At 43.7% G+C, this 16,640-nt stretch overlaps 2 protein-coding genes across 2 annotated transcripts in view; both read right to left on the reverse strand.

Annotated features, from left to right (window-relative positions):
* LOC112262002 (frizzled-3) overlaps nt 1-4,855 on the reverse strand; it is a 41,550-nt gene extending 36,695 nt beyond the window's left edge. The window contains exons 1-3 of the mRNA XM_042330128.1: nt 4,574-4,855; nt 3,237-3,487; nt 2,850-3,112 (exon numbers count right to left, since the gene is read on the reverse strand). Of these exons, the coding sequence (XP_042186062.1) occupies nt 2,850-3,112; nt 3,237-3,258 (285 nt within the window). The 5' untranslated portion in view covers nt 3,259-3,487; nt 4,574-4,855. The remainder of the gene's footprint in view (nt 1-2,849; nt 3,113-3,236; nt 3,488-4,573) is intronic.
* Nucleotides 4,856-4,945: 90 nt separating this feature from the next.
* LOC112262003 (keratinocyte-associated protein 3) lies at nt 4,946-14,849 on the reverse strand. Its single transcript, XM_024437665.2, has 7 exons — nt 14,699-14,849; nt 13,141-13,325; nt 12,990-13,049; nt 12,619-12,816; nt 10,775-10,909; nt 10,578-10,688; nt 4,946-6,574 (listed from the first exon to the last, which is right to left on the reverse strand). The coding sequence occupies exons 1-6, from the start codon at nt 14,709-14,711 to the stop codon at nt 10,599-10,601; spliced, it is 681 nt and encodes a 226-aa protein (XP_024293433.1). The 5' UTR covers nt 14,712-14,849; the 3' UTR covers nt 4,946-6,574; nt 10,578-10,598.
* Between the last annotated feature and the right edge of the window lie 1,791 nt (nt 14,850-16,640).

Consider the following 16,640-nt stretch of genomic DNA (forward strand, 5'->3'; position numbering starts at 1 on the left):
CAGTTATTATTAATTAAATATCCTTATTATTCTCCTGTCAGACCAGGCCAACTCCAGAGTGATGTTATCATGCCCAATTTCCCCTGGGAACCGTAAGACCCTGGGAACCACCTGGCTGTCACCACGGCGTCAAATCAAATCTAATTTTATTTGTCACATGCGCCGAAAAGAACAGGTGTAGACCTTACCGTCAAATGCTTACTTAGAAGGGGGGTTGCTTAGTGGGTGCAACATTGGGTGCTCTGTTGTGACTCAAGAGCTCATTTGGCCGTTCACACACTCTTTCTCTTTTAATCTCAACCCTCTCGCCACATCCCTTTCTCCCCCCTCTCCTCCCCCTAGGCTTAATTGACTGCAGTGTCGGGTGAGAGAGAATCGTTCCACGCTGAGAATCAAACCCTCGATTGTGGAGCGTTGGGGCAGATTAGTGGCTTGTTAGCAATGGTGAATAATGTCATCTGGCACCAATAGACCTGCTGTCAATCACTCAGGATACACAGCACAGTACCAAACTGGGCTACAGGCCTCAGACAAACATACAGCACTAAACCCAGGGCCCAGCTACACCACCAACCAGGGCTACAGGCCTCAGACAAACATACAGCATTAAACCCAGGGCCCAGCTACACCACCAACTAGGGCTACAGGCCTCAGACAAACGTACAGCATTAAACCCAGGGCCCAACTACACCACCAACCAGGGCTACAGGCCTCAGACAAACATACAGCATTAAACCCAGGGCCCAGCTACACCACCAACCAGGGCTACAGGCCTCAGACAAACGTACAGCATTAAACCCAGGGCCCAGCTACAGCTCAACAGTCAGGGCTACAGGCCTCAGACAAACATACAGCATTAAACCCAGGGCCCAGCTACACCACCAACCAGGGCTACAGGCCTCAGACAAACATACAGCATTAAACCCAGGGCCCAGCTACAGCTCAACAGTCAGGGCTACAGGCCTCAGACAAACATACAGCATTAAACCCAGGGCCCAGCTACACCACCAACCAGGGCTACAGGCCTCAGACAAACATACAGCATTAAACCCAGGGCCCAGCTACACCACCAACCAGGGCTACAGGCCTCAGACAAACATACAGCATTAAACCCAGGGCCCAGCTACACCACCAACCAGGGCTACAGGCCTCAGACAAACGTACAGCATTAAACCCAGGGCCCAGCTACAGCTCAACAGTCAGGGCTACAGGCCTCAGACAAACATACAGCATTAAACCCAGGGCCCAGCTACAGCTCAACAGTCAGGGCTACAACTCTACTCGATACATGTTTTCTGTTGCTGTAATTGGATGTGGTTCACTAAAGGCAGGGTTTACACAGCGTTCTGGTGAGACAGATGTAAGCCGCGTTCGCGTGCACACACAAAGACACTATGAATCAGAGCGGGTATAGCCAGTGTCCCGTGAGGGATATTATTACATTTCCTCTGCGGGTTCCCACATCCAGAGCCCTCTACTGATGCTGCCAGGGAGACTGGGAGAGACAACTAGAACACTCGCACATTGCAACTCCTCTTGTTGCAACAATTTTGTAAAGCTGCCTTCTGGGGCTGCAGGGTAGGGTTTAGGTTAGGCAACTTCTCTACTGGATTAAATCAAGTTCAACAACAGACGTTAGTTTAAAATCTTAACATTAATATATGTTGATACAATTCAACAACAACAAAAAATGCTCAATGATTGAATACACAGAAAATAAATCACCACCTGGTTGGTTTTCCCCATGTGATGTTTTCGGGTGATTCAGACGGGGTCAAGATCATCTGAAAATGAGGAACAGCTGTGCTGGGAATTTCTGGACCAGATTGGATTTTTACACTTCATTCATAATATATTTACATAACTGGTCCACTGCAGCAAAACATAAGTTATGTCATCATCATCATGCTACAACTAGATTTAGACAGAGGAGAGAAAGCGACGTAAAAGATGAAAGTACAGCCAAATGGTTTTTGGAAGCTATATACACTGAGTGTACATGTGTAGTAAGGTGATGGGTAACAAAACAGATGAGGGCATTTTTAAAGGTTGGAGATAACATTATGCCATCATAGTCATTAATGCCTTTAACTGGAGATGCAGATGATACACACAAGTCAGACCTTTCATCATCCAATCAGAAAATACTGTCTGACACGTCGCCTCCAAGCCACAGGCATACGGACAGAGAAAGGCATGTATTTACAAGGTTTTACCCCCAACTCTACCCCTTTACAAGGTTTTACCCCCAACTCTACCCCTTTACAAGGTTTTACTCTACCCCTTTACAACTCTACCCCTTTACAAGGTTTTTACCCCTTTACAAGGTTTTACCCCAAACCCCTTTACCCCCAACTCTACCCCTTTACAAGGTTTTACCCCCAACTCTACCCCTTTACAAGGTTTTACCCCCAACTCTACTCCTTTACAAGGTTTTACCCCAACACTCCTTTACAAGGTTTTACCCCCAACTCTACCCCTTTACAAGGTTTTACCCCCAACTCTACCCCTTTACAAGGTTTTACCCAAAACTCTACCCCTTTACAAGGTTTTACCCCCAACTCTACCCCTTTACAAGGTTTTACCCAAAACTCTACTACCGAAAAATATGTCAGCCTTGAAATCTGCTGAGAAATAATTGCTAGTAGGCTAAAGCCTACTGACTGTAAAAACCTATCCTTGTCCATTCATTCTGAAGAAGGACAGAACAGCCAGTAACCGGAGTCGGTTGGATTCTATGTCAGCCCAAACGCTCCAATTACAACCTCATATCAGTCTCTATTCATAAACCATTATCCCTTTGGAGCAACAGCAATGCCCATATATACAGACACAGCTATAATCCGTACCTCCATGGCGAGTGCGGCCGTCTTCTGGTCGTAGTGGTTGAGGAGGTTGGGCATGAAGGTGGCGTTGTAAGGCAGGTCCTGGCACATCCGCAGTCCTACTGGCTCACATGTAAACGTACTGTGGCTCTCTGCTGTCTCCGCATGGATGGACAGACAGGTGGAGCAGAGGGATGAGAGGAAGAGAAGCAAGAGGAAGAGTGACCTAGGCATGACCCTCGCTCTGTGCGAGTCTGCTATTGCAGGTGATGTGCAGTCCCACCTCACTGTCATCCTCAATGAGCAGGGGAGGGGGAGAGAGGGATGAAGAGAGGAAAGGAGGGATGAGATAACAGCAGGGCTATTCTTCTTCTTCTACACAATCACACCATGGAGATCAGTGGCACTCACAGGGGAATCCTGCTGCTTCCATCCCCCAGAGGAGTGCACCCTGTCTGGCTACGGGATCCACCCAGTCAGCCTCCTCTGTCTAGGTCTGTACCTGCTGGAGGGCTGTGATCATCAGCCTAGATTTTCCACCGTTTCCCCCAGCACAGCTATGGTCTTCTCTCTCCAATGAAAGAAGAGACTGCCTATTGAAAGCATTCAGTGTTTCTTCACAAAGAACGTCCAATGGCCCAGTAGCACAAGTCAAGCAAGACCTACAAGTTAAAATACAGAAGAATGTTTAGACAAGTGACAAGACAGTCCTATACAATTGTAAATAAGTGACAAGAGACTGGGAGTTGAAAAACAGCAACCCCACCCCTCATTTACACAAGTCCCCATAGATTGTCTTTATTACATTATTATTACAGTCACTGTTATTGTTTTATGTATGTATTGATGCTCAAACAGACAGATAATTGATGAGGGTGAAAACAATTGGGTGTCAGTTCAACTTCACTGGTAAACATAAGCTTACATACAAGCAGATATATTATAAAAATGCATTTCTATCAGGATTGGCTACTGTCAACATGATACTGTCCTATGGGTCTATGACACACCTATAGGTATACAGGCCTATAGTTGTGTGTCGTCCAATACAGTATGTATCTATGTAGTAGTTACTACGCAGAGCAATTTATAGTCATTTTTGCAGGACAACCTTATTGGGCGTTGTTACTACACAGCTGCGCACACGCCCTTCCAGTCAATTCAATATATTATGTCTAGAAAATCATGCATCATCGTCTTGCATTTCCACTCTTTTCATTTAAATGTACACCCATGCAATCCGACCAACTAACGTATTCTCCCAATGTTTCGCATGGGTTGATTACCCTGCCACTGCCGGTATCTGAAAGAAATGCCATTTAAACGGTGTATAGGAGATACAGCAACCTCTGTAAATGTGTAGTAATGTAGCTATGCCGGTTAATAGTAACTAAATGCAACGCAATAATAGTGTAACATTGTTTTTCTATCTAGCCTCATGTCATTTTAGAATGTCTGAAATCTCTGAACTACAGCTCGCGAAGGAACTTGTCTCTGTTCTAACGCTACCATTCGCGTTGCATTTTTTATAGGAAGCAAAGAAAACAAATAATGTATTGGCTTGTTTTAGTAATTGTAAAAATGTATACGATAGCTAACTCGTAAACGTGACATGGTTACATTGCAATTTGTGTCGCAACCTCAAACTGATAAAGTGACTAAATATGCAAGCTATAACAAGAACAAAGTCTACGAATGAACGTCTTGTCCCCCCCCGCCCTCCAAAAAATCCCAAAGCAAATCTTCACCTTCAATTGGAATAATCGTCGATCTGCACTGCTCTTTGCTGCTGTTTCTTCCAGTGACAATACAAGCACGTCGCTAGCTCTCTCGGTCTTCTCTCTCGCTGCTGCACGCAAATCCATGAAATAATCTGTTCCCCGGACGCGCGCTTTGAGCTAGACCACCAGTGTATGCAACATTATCATCGACCAATTCAATTGATTTGTGTGATAATATCAGATAAATCCCAATATAATTCACACCGTGTCCAGTTATATATACACTGTGCATTCCTTCATGGTTGCGCAATAGTTTGCCGACTGAGTAAACTTGAAAGTCCCCATCCCACCTTAACACTGATGTAAACAGTCACGTGAAGAGAACACAGAGGATAGTAATGATAAATCAAAGAGTTAACATTTATTTGAAGAAAATGATTCCATATAAAAACGTTGCACACATTGATCGGTGCAGTCCTTAAATATAAAATCAACTAAACACATGCAACTTCATGTAAAAAATACTGCAGGCAACCAAAACACACCATGCATGAAATGTAGATTGAGATCGTGGCCAGGATCAATTCAGGAAGTTCAACTGACTTCCTGAATAAAAAATGTAAGACCCCAACCCTTACACATAAAATGTTATTGGGCCACATTCCAGTGACAATCCACCAGGGTTTAAACTCAGTGAAATCCAGCTCATTCTAATGAGTAGCCTACACTAGTTTATCCCTCCAAAGTGGTCGACACTAGTTACCAAAGTCATACACCCCACCCATTTCTACAATTAAAGTCTTAAAATGTCATTTTAAACCTAACCTTAGCCCTGAACTTAACCACACTGCTAACCTTAAATTAAAACCAAAAAGTTGTTTTTGTAGCCAATTACAACTTTGTGACTGTGGAATATGACTTTGTGGCTATGGAAGCTAGTGGACACCCACTAAAGTAGTAGTACTACAGTACAACATATGGCAGCCCTGGAGGAACAACATTCAGCTGGCCACGCATAGAAAACAACCTTTGTTGGGACAGGGTCAGTCACCTCCTTATATCAATATTGATTCCCCCCTCAGATCAGGGGATTAGCGTTGTGTGCAAAGATTACGACCCGCTTGATTTAACCCAGCACCAGATGAACCGTTTCAGCACTAAGCTGATCACTTCTGCCTGGTGTCGGGGAATGTGAGCCCATCCCAGCTACACCTGTATGACCTACATACTGGTGTCTACCTGACCACTCAAGCACCCCGGCCCCAGGGGCTGCTCTGCTGCATGGGGTTTCAGTGTGCGTCTCAGTACACTAAAGTGGTTCAGCTCTCCCTGTTCCCCTTCTTCTATATGCACCTGCAGGAGAAAGGAAATTGGGAGAAAACTGCAATGTGGGAGATTTGTTTCTAGGAATTTGAGATGAACCCTCAGAGCACCTCTCAGGCATTCTATTCCCATATCCCCACAGTATACATTCAAGCCAGGAAATAACAGAGTAGTAAACACTATGGAGTGCATCGAGGCCTGGTAGATCAGGCAGGTAGACATAATCAGGTTACAAAAACACACATGACAATAAAACATCTTTGGCTGAGATTGGTAGTTAAATACAAGAGTAGTCATAAAACAAACATCTTTGGCTTAGCTGAGAGTTAGTCGTTAAATTTAACGAGGTATATAACAGTGTGCTGCTGTTAAAAGGAGGAAATAACATGTGCAGAAAATGAAAAAAGCATGAAACATGATAAATGCCAAATGTGATTAAATGCAATTATTTAAAATACTATAACGAAGATATTGATCCATAAATAATCTCTACACTACAGGCGTTTGTAATTTTGCATTTGTGAAATGTTGGCGGATCGAGGGGAGGACAGACATTCTGAGGCAGACACAGAGACAATGTCATCCAGCAGTCTAGCTAGCCTATCACGTTGAGGGAGAGGAGAGTCTTTGGTATGAATGGAGGTAAAGGCACCAGGGAGGTTCTCTGAAGACGAAGAGGCTCAGTCACACCTTCGTCATCAAACACTGTTGACAAGAAAGCACGAGGAGAGATATTACTTCAGCTCAGTTGAAACATATCTTTAGTTGTGGCAGATCTGAAGGAAGCAGATTACATGTAAAACGGTAGCACTTCCGTTTACCATGCAGAAATAACCTCCAATTAAAGGGTAATTACACAAACATAACCTATGAGGTACTTGTGTTTTGCAGGTTCAATAAAACAAGCACAATTAGGCACCGTGGTACCCCCTAGAGCAGTGATGAGTAACTGATGGGGTGTGAGGGCCACAAAAATATGAACTCATCATGAGGGGCCACAGTGGCTTGTGAGTCTGTGTACCCACATCCATACCCACACATGCAGTCAACATTCCACTGAGGGGCCACCCCACCTTGCAAACAAAACATTTTAGCGACCCCCCCCTCTTGACAAGTTTTAAAGCTAATTTCCTGAAATTCTACACATTTTGTCTTTGGACATACAGAAATTGTTGCAGTTTTAAATATGATATCTGAGTGAGAGTAACAAACAAAATCAATGAGGGCCCCCCGGTCGTTAATTTGACCACGATTAGTACAAGTTTAGATAGCTGGCGAAATTAATTTTTTTTAGCTGACATGGGCTAATTGAGTGACTGACATAACTGCTGATGCACAACCACATGTTTAAATTACACCTAGTGTATAATACTATTCTTTTTATCCTGGGGGGATTGATCCAATTCTCAGACAACCCAAAGATTGCTAGATGTCCTTCCAGACTCCCTCCACCTACCCAAGGACGTCAGAGTACAAAAATCAGTTAACCACCTAACTGAGGAACTCAATTTAACCTTGCGCAATACCCTAGACGCAGTCGCACCCCTAAAAACAAAAACATTTGTCCTAAGAAACTAGCTCCCTGGTATACAGAAAATACCAGAGCTCTGAAGCTTCCAGAAAATTGGAACAGAAATGGCGCCACACCAAACTGGAAGTCTTCCGACTAGCTTGGAAAGACAGTACCGTGCAGTATCAAAGAGCCCTCACTGCTGCTCGATCATCCTTATTTTCCAACTTATTTTCCTCAATTAAGAACAATCCTAAATGTTTTTGATAATGTCGCAAAGCTAACTAAAAAGCAGCATTCCCCAAGAGAGCATGGCTTTCACTTCAGCTGTGATAAATTCATTAACTTCTTTGAGGAACAGATCATGATCATTAGAAAGCAAATTACGGACTCCTCTTTAAATCTGTGTATTCCTCCAAAGCTCAGTTGTCCTGAGTCTGCACAACTCTGCCAGGACCTAGGATCAAGGGAGTCACTCAAGTGTTTTAGTACTATATCTCTTGACAAAATTATGAAAATAATCATGGCCTCTAAACCATCAAGCTGCATACTGGACCCTATTCCAACTTAACTACTGAAAGAGCTGCTTCCTGTGCTTGGCCCTCCTATGTTGAACATAATAAACGTCTCTCTATCTATCGGATGTGTACCAAACTCACTAAAAAAGTGGCAGTTTCTCTTGAAAAAGCCAAACCTTGACCCAGAAAATATTTTTTTAAACTATCGGCCTATATCGAATCTCCCATTCCTCTCAAATTTTTGGGAAAAAGCTGTTGCGCAGCAACTCACTGCCTTCCTGAAGACAAAAAATGTATACTAACCGCTTTCGTCTGGTTTTAGACCCCATCATAGCACAGACTGCACTTGTGAAGGTGGTAAATTACCTTTTAATGGCGTCAGACCGAGGCTGTGCATCTGTCCTCGTGCTCCTAGACCTTAGTGCTGCTTGGTCTACAAGGACAAGTTCTGGCCTGGTTTAGATCTTATCTGTCGGAAAGATATCAGTTTGTCCTCTGACAAATCAACTGTAAATTTCGGTGTTCCTCAAGGTTCCGTTTTAGGACCACTATTGTTTTCACTATATATTTTACCTCTTGGTGATGTCATTCGGAAACATAATGTTAACTTTCATTGCTATGAGGATGACACACAGCTGTACATTTCGATGAAACATGGTGAAGCCCCAAAATTGCCCTCGCTGGAAGCCTGTGTTTCAGACATAAGGAAGTGGATGGCTGCAAATGATCTACTTTTAAACTCGGACAAAACAGATATGCTTGTTCTTGGTACCAAGAAACAAAGAGATCTTCTGTTGAATCTGACAATTAATCTTGATGGTGGTACAGTCGTCGCAAATTACATGGTGAAGGACCTCGGCGTTACTCTGGACCCTGATCTCTCTTTTGACGAACATATCAAGACTGTTTCAAGGACAGCTTTTTTCCATCTACGCAACATTGCAAAAATCAGAAACTTTCTGTCCAAAAATAATGCAGAAAAGTTCATCCATGCTTTCGTCACTTCTGGGTTAGACTACTGCAATGCTCTACTTTCTGCCTACCCGGATAAAGCACTGAATAAACTTCAGTTAGTGCTAAACACAGCTGCTAGAATCTTGACTAGAACCAAAAGAAGAATTGATCATATTACTCCAGGGCTAGCCTCTCTACACTGGCTTCCTGTGGCAGAGGCTGATTTCAAGGTTTTACTGCTAACCTACAAAGCTTGCTCCTATCTATCCTATCTTTCCGATTTGGTCCTGCCATATATACCTACACGTATGCTACGGTCACAAGACGCAGGCCTCCTAACTGTCCCTAGAATTTCAAAGCAAACAGCTGGAGGCAGGGCTTTCTCCTACAGAGCTCCATTTTTATGGAATGGTCTGCCTACCCATGTGAGAGACGCAGACTCGGTCTCAACTTGTAAGTAGTTACTGAAGACTCATCTGGGTCATATGATTGTGTAGTCTGGCCTTGGAGTGTGAAGGTGAACGGAAAGGCACTGGAGCAACGAACCACCCTTGCTGTCTCTGCCTGGTCGGTTCCCCTCTCTCCACTGGGATTCTCTGCCTCTAACCCTATTACCGGGGCTGAGTCACTGGCGCTCTTCCATGCCGTCCCTAGGAGGGGTGCGCCAATTGAGTGGGTTGAGTCACTGACATGATCTTCCAGTCCGGGTTGGTGCCCCCCCATGGGTTGTGCCGTGGCGGAGATCTTTGTGGGCTATACTCGGCCTTGTCTTAGGATGGTAAGTTGGTGGTTGAAGCTATCCCTCTAGTGGTGTGGGGGCTGTGCTTTGGCAAAGTGGGTGGGGTTATATCCTGCCTGGTTGGCCCTGTCTGGGGGTATCGTCGGACGGGGCCACAGTGTCTCCCGATCCCTTCTGTCTCAGCCTCCAGTATTTATGCTGCAGTAGTTTATGTTTTCGGGGGGCTAGGATCAGTCTGTTATATCTGGAGCATTTCTCCTGTTTTATCCGGTGTCCTGTGTGACATTAAGTATGCGCTCTCTAATTCTTTCTTTCTCTCGGAGGACCTGAGCCCTAGGACCATGCCTCAGGACTACCTGGCATGATGACTCCTTGCTGTCCCCAGTCCACCTAGCTGTGCTGCTGCTCCAGTTTCAACTGTTCTGCCTGCAGCTATGGAACCCTGACCTGTTCACCGGACATGTTACCTGTCCCAGACTGCTGTTTTCAACTCTCTAGAGACAGCAGGAGTGGTAGAGATACTCTGAATGATCGGCTATGAAAAGCCAACTGACATTTACTCCTGAGTTGCAACCTCGACAACCACTGTGATTATTATTAGACCGTGCTGGTCATCTATGCACTTTTGAACATCTTGGTCATGTTCTGTTATAATCTCCACCCAGCATGGCCAGAAGAGGACTGGCCACCCCTCATAGCCTGGTTCCTCTCTAGGTTTCTTCCTAGGTTCTGGCCTTTTTAGGGAGATTTTCCTAGCCACCGTACTTCTACACCTGCATTGCTTGCTGTTTGAGGTTTTAGTCTGGGTTTATGTACAGCACTTTGAGATATCAGCTGATGTAAGAAGGGCTTTATAAATACATTTAATTTGATCCACAGGCCTACAAATAGTGGCCGTCGTTGCCCATCCCTGGCCTAGAGCAATGGGAAAGGAGAAGGGGCTAGAATCTGTTGGAAGGATCAAGCTCCAGTGGACTGAACCCTTACCTCCCAGTCTGTGGCAGTCCTCTATGCGTAGGCAGAGTGTTGACCAATCAGGCTCCGGACCTGGAGTGAGTACTCTGGATCTGCCCTATTAGTTAGAGCCTCCTCCTCCAGCTGGCACAGAGAACAGAAACAGGAGAGATGGAGAAAGAAGTAAGTGAGTGAGTACGTGAATGCATGAGTGAGTGAGTGAGTATTACCTGTTCTTTGAGGTATGTGTGAGAGCAGGGTCCTAGACCCCTCAGTACCAGTCCCACTATGAAGCACCAGATAGAAAGTCCTGTTTCCAGTCCAGCCAGAAGTACACATGGGAACCACAGAGACAGGGCAGTGTCCTGGAGAGAATGAAAGAGATATATACATACACACACAGCCATTGGAAAGTATTCAGACCCCTTGACTTTTTCCACATTGTTACATTACAGCCTTATTCTTAAATTGATTAAATTGTTTTCCCCCCCTCATCAATCTACACACAATACCCCATAATGACAAAGCAAAAACAGGTTTAGAAATGTTTGCAAATGTATTAATTACAAAAATACCTTATTTACATAAGTATTTGAGACCCTTTGCTATGAGACTCGAAATTGAGCTTAGGTGCATCCTGTTTCCATCAATCATCCTTGAGATGTTTCTACAACTTGATTGGAGTCCATCTGTGGTAAATTCAATTGATGGACATGATTTGGAAAGGCACAAACGTGTCTATATAAAAAGGTCCCACAGTTGACGGTGCATGTCAGAGCAAAAAGGTTGAAGGAATTGTCCATAGAGGTCAGACAGGATTGTGTCAAGGCACAGATCTGGGGAAGGGTACCAAAAAATGTTTTCAGCATTGAAGGTCCCCAAGAACACAGTGCCCTCCATCATTCTTAATTGGAAGAAGTTTTGAACTACCAAGACTCTTCCTAGAGCTGGACGCCTGGCGAAACTGAGCAATCGGGGGTGAAGGGCCTTGGTCCCTCTGACAGAGGTCTAGAGTTCCTCTGTGGAGATGGGAGAACCTTCCAGAAGGACAACCAACTCTGCAGCACTCCACCAATCAGGCCTTTATGGTAGAGTGGCCAGACGGAAGCCACTCCTCAGTAAAAGGCACATGACAGCCTAACTGGAGCTCACCAAAAGGCACCTGAAGACTCTCAGACTATGAGAAACAAGATTCTCTGGTCTGACAAATCCAAGATTGAATTCTTTGGCCTGAACGCAAAGTGTCACGTCTGGAGGAAACCTGGCACCATCCCTACGGTGAAGCATGGTGGTGGCAGCATCATGCAGCGGATATGTTTTCAACGGCAAGTACTGGGAGATTAGTCAGGATCAAGGGAAAGATGAACGGAGCAAAGTACAGAGAGATCCTTGATGAAAACCTGCTCCAGAGCACTCAGGACCTTACTGGGGTGAAGGTTTTACCTTCCAACAGGACAACGACCCCTAAGCACACAGCCAAGACAACGCAGGAGTGGCTTCGGGACAAGTCTCTGAACGTGCTTGAGTGGCCCAGCCAGAGCCTGAACTTGAACCCTATCGAACATCTCTGGAGAGAACTGAAAATAGCTGTGCAGCAATGCTACACATCCAACCGGACAGAGCTTGAGAGCATATGCAGAGAAGAATGGGAGAAACTTCCCAAATACAGGTGTGCCAAGCTTGTAGCATCATACCCAAGAAGACTCAAGGCTGTAATCACTGCCAATGATTCTTCAACACAGTACTGAGTAAAGGGTCTGAATACTTATGTAAATGTGATATTTCAGTTTTTTATTAATTAGCACAAATTTCTAAAATCCTGTCATGGGGTATTGTGTGTAGACTGATGAGGAAAAAACTACTTAATTTTAGAATAAGGCTGTAACCTACCAAAATGTGGAAAAAGTCAAGGGGTCTGAATACTTTCCGAAGGCACTGTGTGTGCGTGTGTGTGGCAATAGTGAGGCTAATAGCCATACAGATTGAGAGCGAGAGAGACTTTATACATATGTATATTTTTGTGGTGTCAAAGGAGCATAGAGACAGAGCGAGAGAGAGAGGGATAGAGACTTACATAAATCCGTGTGGTGTCAAAGGGGCAGTCTGCGTTGACTGGCGAGCGGGCGTTGATTGGCAAGTCAGTGAAGTTGCAGCCCAACATGAGGCCCCTCCCCTCGTTGGCAATGGTGAGGCTAATAGCCAATAGGAGCCCGATGCCACAGGCTGCAGAGAGTAGGGCATTCAGGAAGGAACTAATCAGAAGACCTATGTGCTGGAGTTGGGGAACAGAAGGACAGGGAGAAAGAGAAAGCGAGGGAGAAAGAGGGGTGAAGTCAAGGAGGTGGGGAACATTTTGATGAGAGGAGGTGAAGAGGTGACAGTTGCAGACTTAATGGTGTTCATTGTATCTTACAAATTATATTTTCTTGTTGTTGATGGTCTTACCAGCTTCCAAACTGACAGATTTCTTGACACCAATATGGCAATGATTCCTGTTGCAATGCTCTGAAAATGGAAACAGAACATTTCAGTTTCTGTCTATAACATCACGTTATTACTAATTGTTACTATCGTTATCTATAATTCTCTGACTGACCAGCAGTCCAGAGGTGACGGAGATGATGTTGGCGGCGGTGAACTCGGTGGTGATCTGGTCGTTGGGTTTAGAGATGTGGCGCAGGATGCTGCCGTGGATGATGGCTCCCAGAATGAAGTTAATGTGACCCACCAGGATCAGAGTAAACCCCTTCTTCATCAGACGCCCCGGGCCCTTCTCCTTATCTGACAGATCAGCACACGGTCATCATTGTATGGTCATTTTTGTAAAGTAGGCTACCAGGGTTGGGGTCAATACCATTGATTCAGAAAGTAAAACTAATTCCAATTCCACATTGTCCTCATTGAAAAGCACTGAAGATAATTGTTATTTCAGTGTACTACTTGAATGGAACTGGAATGTAAATAAGATTACAGTCGAGTGCACAGAAATCACCATAGAGAATGGCAGTTTAATCTCATTCTAGTTCTGTGAGTTTACCTATATAAAAGTAAGTAAGCCTCTTCAACTTTGGCCTATTAGTTGGTAGAAACATTTATAACACTAAAGGTGTGGAATGTTGACTTATACAAACAATAGACTGATGGTTCTAATAGGCTCTACATGATCAAACAAGATAGTACTAGTCATTAGTCGGATTTCGTTGCTAAACGTTTTGCAACTGTCTACTCCAAATGGAAAATGTTTTGGTTTCTATTGCAAATTCAGGTAGGACTCTCCCTGTTTCGTTCTGATCGCTATGTTTGCTTCCGTTTGGTTCTTAAACTGTCACTTGTTTCCGTTGCAAGACTTAATGAATACACCCCAGATTTACCTAGAAACCCAATATTGAATTGCATTGAATTCGAGTCAGGCAGAAATTAGCATGAATCAGGGAAGTTAACTCTCACGACCTCTTCAAGCCAGAATTTTGAATAAAACTATATTTTAACATACTTTACCGGACCGTGCGGTTGGTAATTTTGGTGGTAGGAATGTGAGAATATATCCACAGGAAAGTATAATTCTATAACTTTTCAAAGCTATGGTAGAGCCGTTCAGATGAAGCATGTGCAGAACCATGTAAACGTGCACAAGCTCGGTAAATAGGCTATTTCATGCGTGTATTTTTTATGTTGTGAGCAAGATAGAAATCTGAACTCACTACCGGCGCTTTGAAAAATTGATGTAATTACACTCGTGTGGACATATCGTCACACATTCCTACCGCCAACAGGACCAACCGGTAAAGTACGTTAAAATGTACTTTTATTCAAAATTCTTGCTTGTAGCGGTGGTGAGAGGAAACTTTCCCGATTCAAACGCTAATTTCTGCCTGACGTAGAATTAAATTCAATGCAACTCAACGTCGAGTTTCCAGGCAAACCCCATATAAGCATCTGAAACACTGAATCAACAGTGTCCCTTATTGAACTCCCCAGTCCTCACCAAACGTTTAGCTAATTTACTGTTAAAAGCATCATTGGTGGATCATCGGTTTACTTTCGAAATACGCAAATGAACACCTGTGCAACCTAGACATAATGGTTGCCTCTCTAAAGTTAACACAATAAGTTGCTTCCACCACTAAAATATAAGCTATTTAAAGTTAACTTACCGAAACCACACATATCGTTGCCGTATATTACGCAAGATTGTTTCTAAGAGTTAAACAAAACGGCTAATTATTTTTGTTTTCATGAAGCAGTTCCTCGCACTTTCCGAGTCGGTGACGTCACGGGCTTCACCTGTCGAGCGGAAGTTGGGCGTTCATTTTTGTTCTTCTTCATTTGGGGGTTTTCAATAGTGTGCAACTGCAGCACGTAATTCGGGGCGTTCCTGCATGTGGGCGTTCCTGCGTTTGCGAAGGACAGTGCCTACAAAAAGACGCCATTACTATTGATCTCTATGTTAAGGGAATTACTGCTGGTGTTGTGTAGTGACCTACATGTTATGCCGAGAGAGAATAGTTATGTTGTCTTTTTGTAGGCACTAACCCCTCCATGGCTCGTTGGACAAAGCCTATGGGGAAATTAATGGCGTTTTTGACGCAGAAAATAAGGTTTGTGGTAAACACAGGCTTAGAAGATCTCAAATGTTTTGTTCTATGAGATAATCTTAATCAGCCAATGTAATTTTTTGTACATTTTGAAGCATTTATGTCAGAAAAAAACACACAATGCCCATAAAGGGTTCATAATTCATAAAGGTCATGTTAACGAACTGACATTATCTCATAGAATAATACATATAAAATCTCCTAAACCTGTGTTAATCTCAGACCTTATTTCCAGTGTTTATCCCAAATCCCTATTCGTTACCCATTAATTTTCTCCATAGGAATGGCTGAACAAACCAGAAGTAACTAATTTCTGTTTTTTAGGACTACAAGCTGGCGAGCTCTATTAGCTTGGTGGTAGTTGAACTAAATTCATATCTAGGAAGTGTTTCAGTAGTTAACCTTTTTTGCCATGTACTGGTGCAGTGAACTATTGGAACTACACACTACTTTTTTGCAAAAATGTTACCAAATATGGGTGAAGTAGGCAATCATTTCTTGCTTCAGCACACGGTCATCATTGTAAGGTCATTGTTGTAGAGTAGGCTTCCAGGGTTGGGGTCAATACCATTTCGATTAAGAAAGTAAACCAAATTCCATTCCCAAATTTTTCTCATTGAAAAATGCTGAAGATAATTGGAATAGAGTGCTGAGTACCATCACTCTCTTTCTTGGTCAAATAGCCATTACACAGCCTGGAGGTGTGTTGGGTCATTGTCCTGTTGAAAAACAAAGGATAGTCCCACTAAGCACAAACCAGATGGGATGGTGTATTGCTGCAGAATGCTGTGGTAGCCATGCTGCTGTAACCGATGTGAAATGGCTAGCTAGTTAGCGGTGGTGTGCGCTAATAGTGTTTCAATCGGTGATGTCACTTGCTCTGAGACCTTGAAGTAGTTGTTCCCCTTGCTCTGCAAGGGCCGTGGCTTTTGTGGAGCGATGGGTAATGATGCTTCGTGGGTGTCAGTTGTTGATGTGTGCAGAGGGTCCCTGGTTCGGGGCGAGGAGAGGGACGGAAGCTATACTGTTACACTGGTTAAGTGTGCCTTGAATTCTAAATAAATCAGTGACAGTGTCACCAGCAAACACCATCACACCTCCTCCTCCATGCTTCACGGTGGAGCCACACATAAAAATTGTATTTATTTAATTTTACCGGGCAAGAACAAATTCTTATATAGGTCAACTTTTGTACTATGTGGATAGTAGATTGACATAGGCTAGTGTTTTTGCTGTTCGTTAGGCCTACTCATCTTGTTGGCTGATGAAAAGTAAATGTGGACAGTTCTTCCAATATCTTCAATATGTTAAATTGTATTCTTCATGCTATAAAATAATATAAAATAATGCCATGGAATACTAAGCAAATCTTGTCTGGTAAATGATCTAGTGTAGCCCACAGCCATATGGGATAGCCAGATCACGGCCTAACATAAGAACAACTCAGAGTATGGTATTCTATTCTTCTGAAATAGACTACATTATCTTCATATCATGTTTC

Source organism: Oncorhynchus tshawytscha, linkage group LG11, assembly GCF_018296145.1.
Source record: "Oncorhynchus tshawytscha isolate Ot180627B linkage group LG11, Otsh_v2.0, whole genome shotgun sequence".
NCBI classification, from domain to species: Eukaryota; Metazoa; Chordata; class Actinopteri; order Salmoniformes; family Salmonidae; genus Oncorhynchus; species Oncorhynchus tshawytscha.

Bases quoted from the DNA above. Each gene is read 5' to 3' on its own strand.
- LOC112262003 (XM_024437665.2), bottom strand. The intron at 10,910-12,618 runs GTAAGTCTCTAT...CATTCTCTCCAG, and splicing joins TTGACACCACACGGATTTAT to GACACTGCCCTGTCTCTGTG. The intron at 10,689-10,774 runs GTAATACTCACT...TCTCTGTGCCAG, and splicing joins ACACATACCTCAAAGAACAG to CTGGAGGAGGAGGCTCTAAC.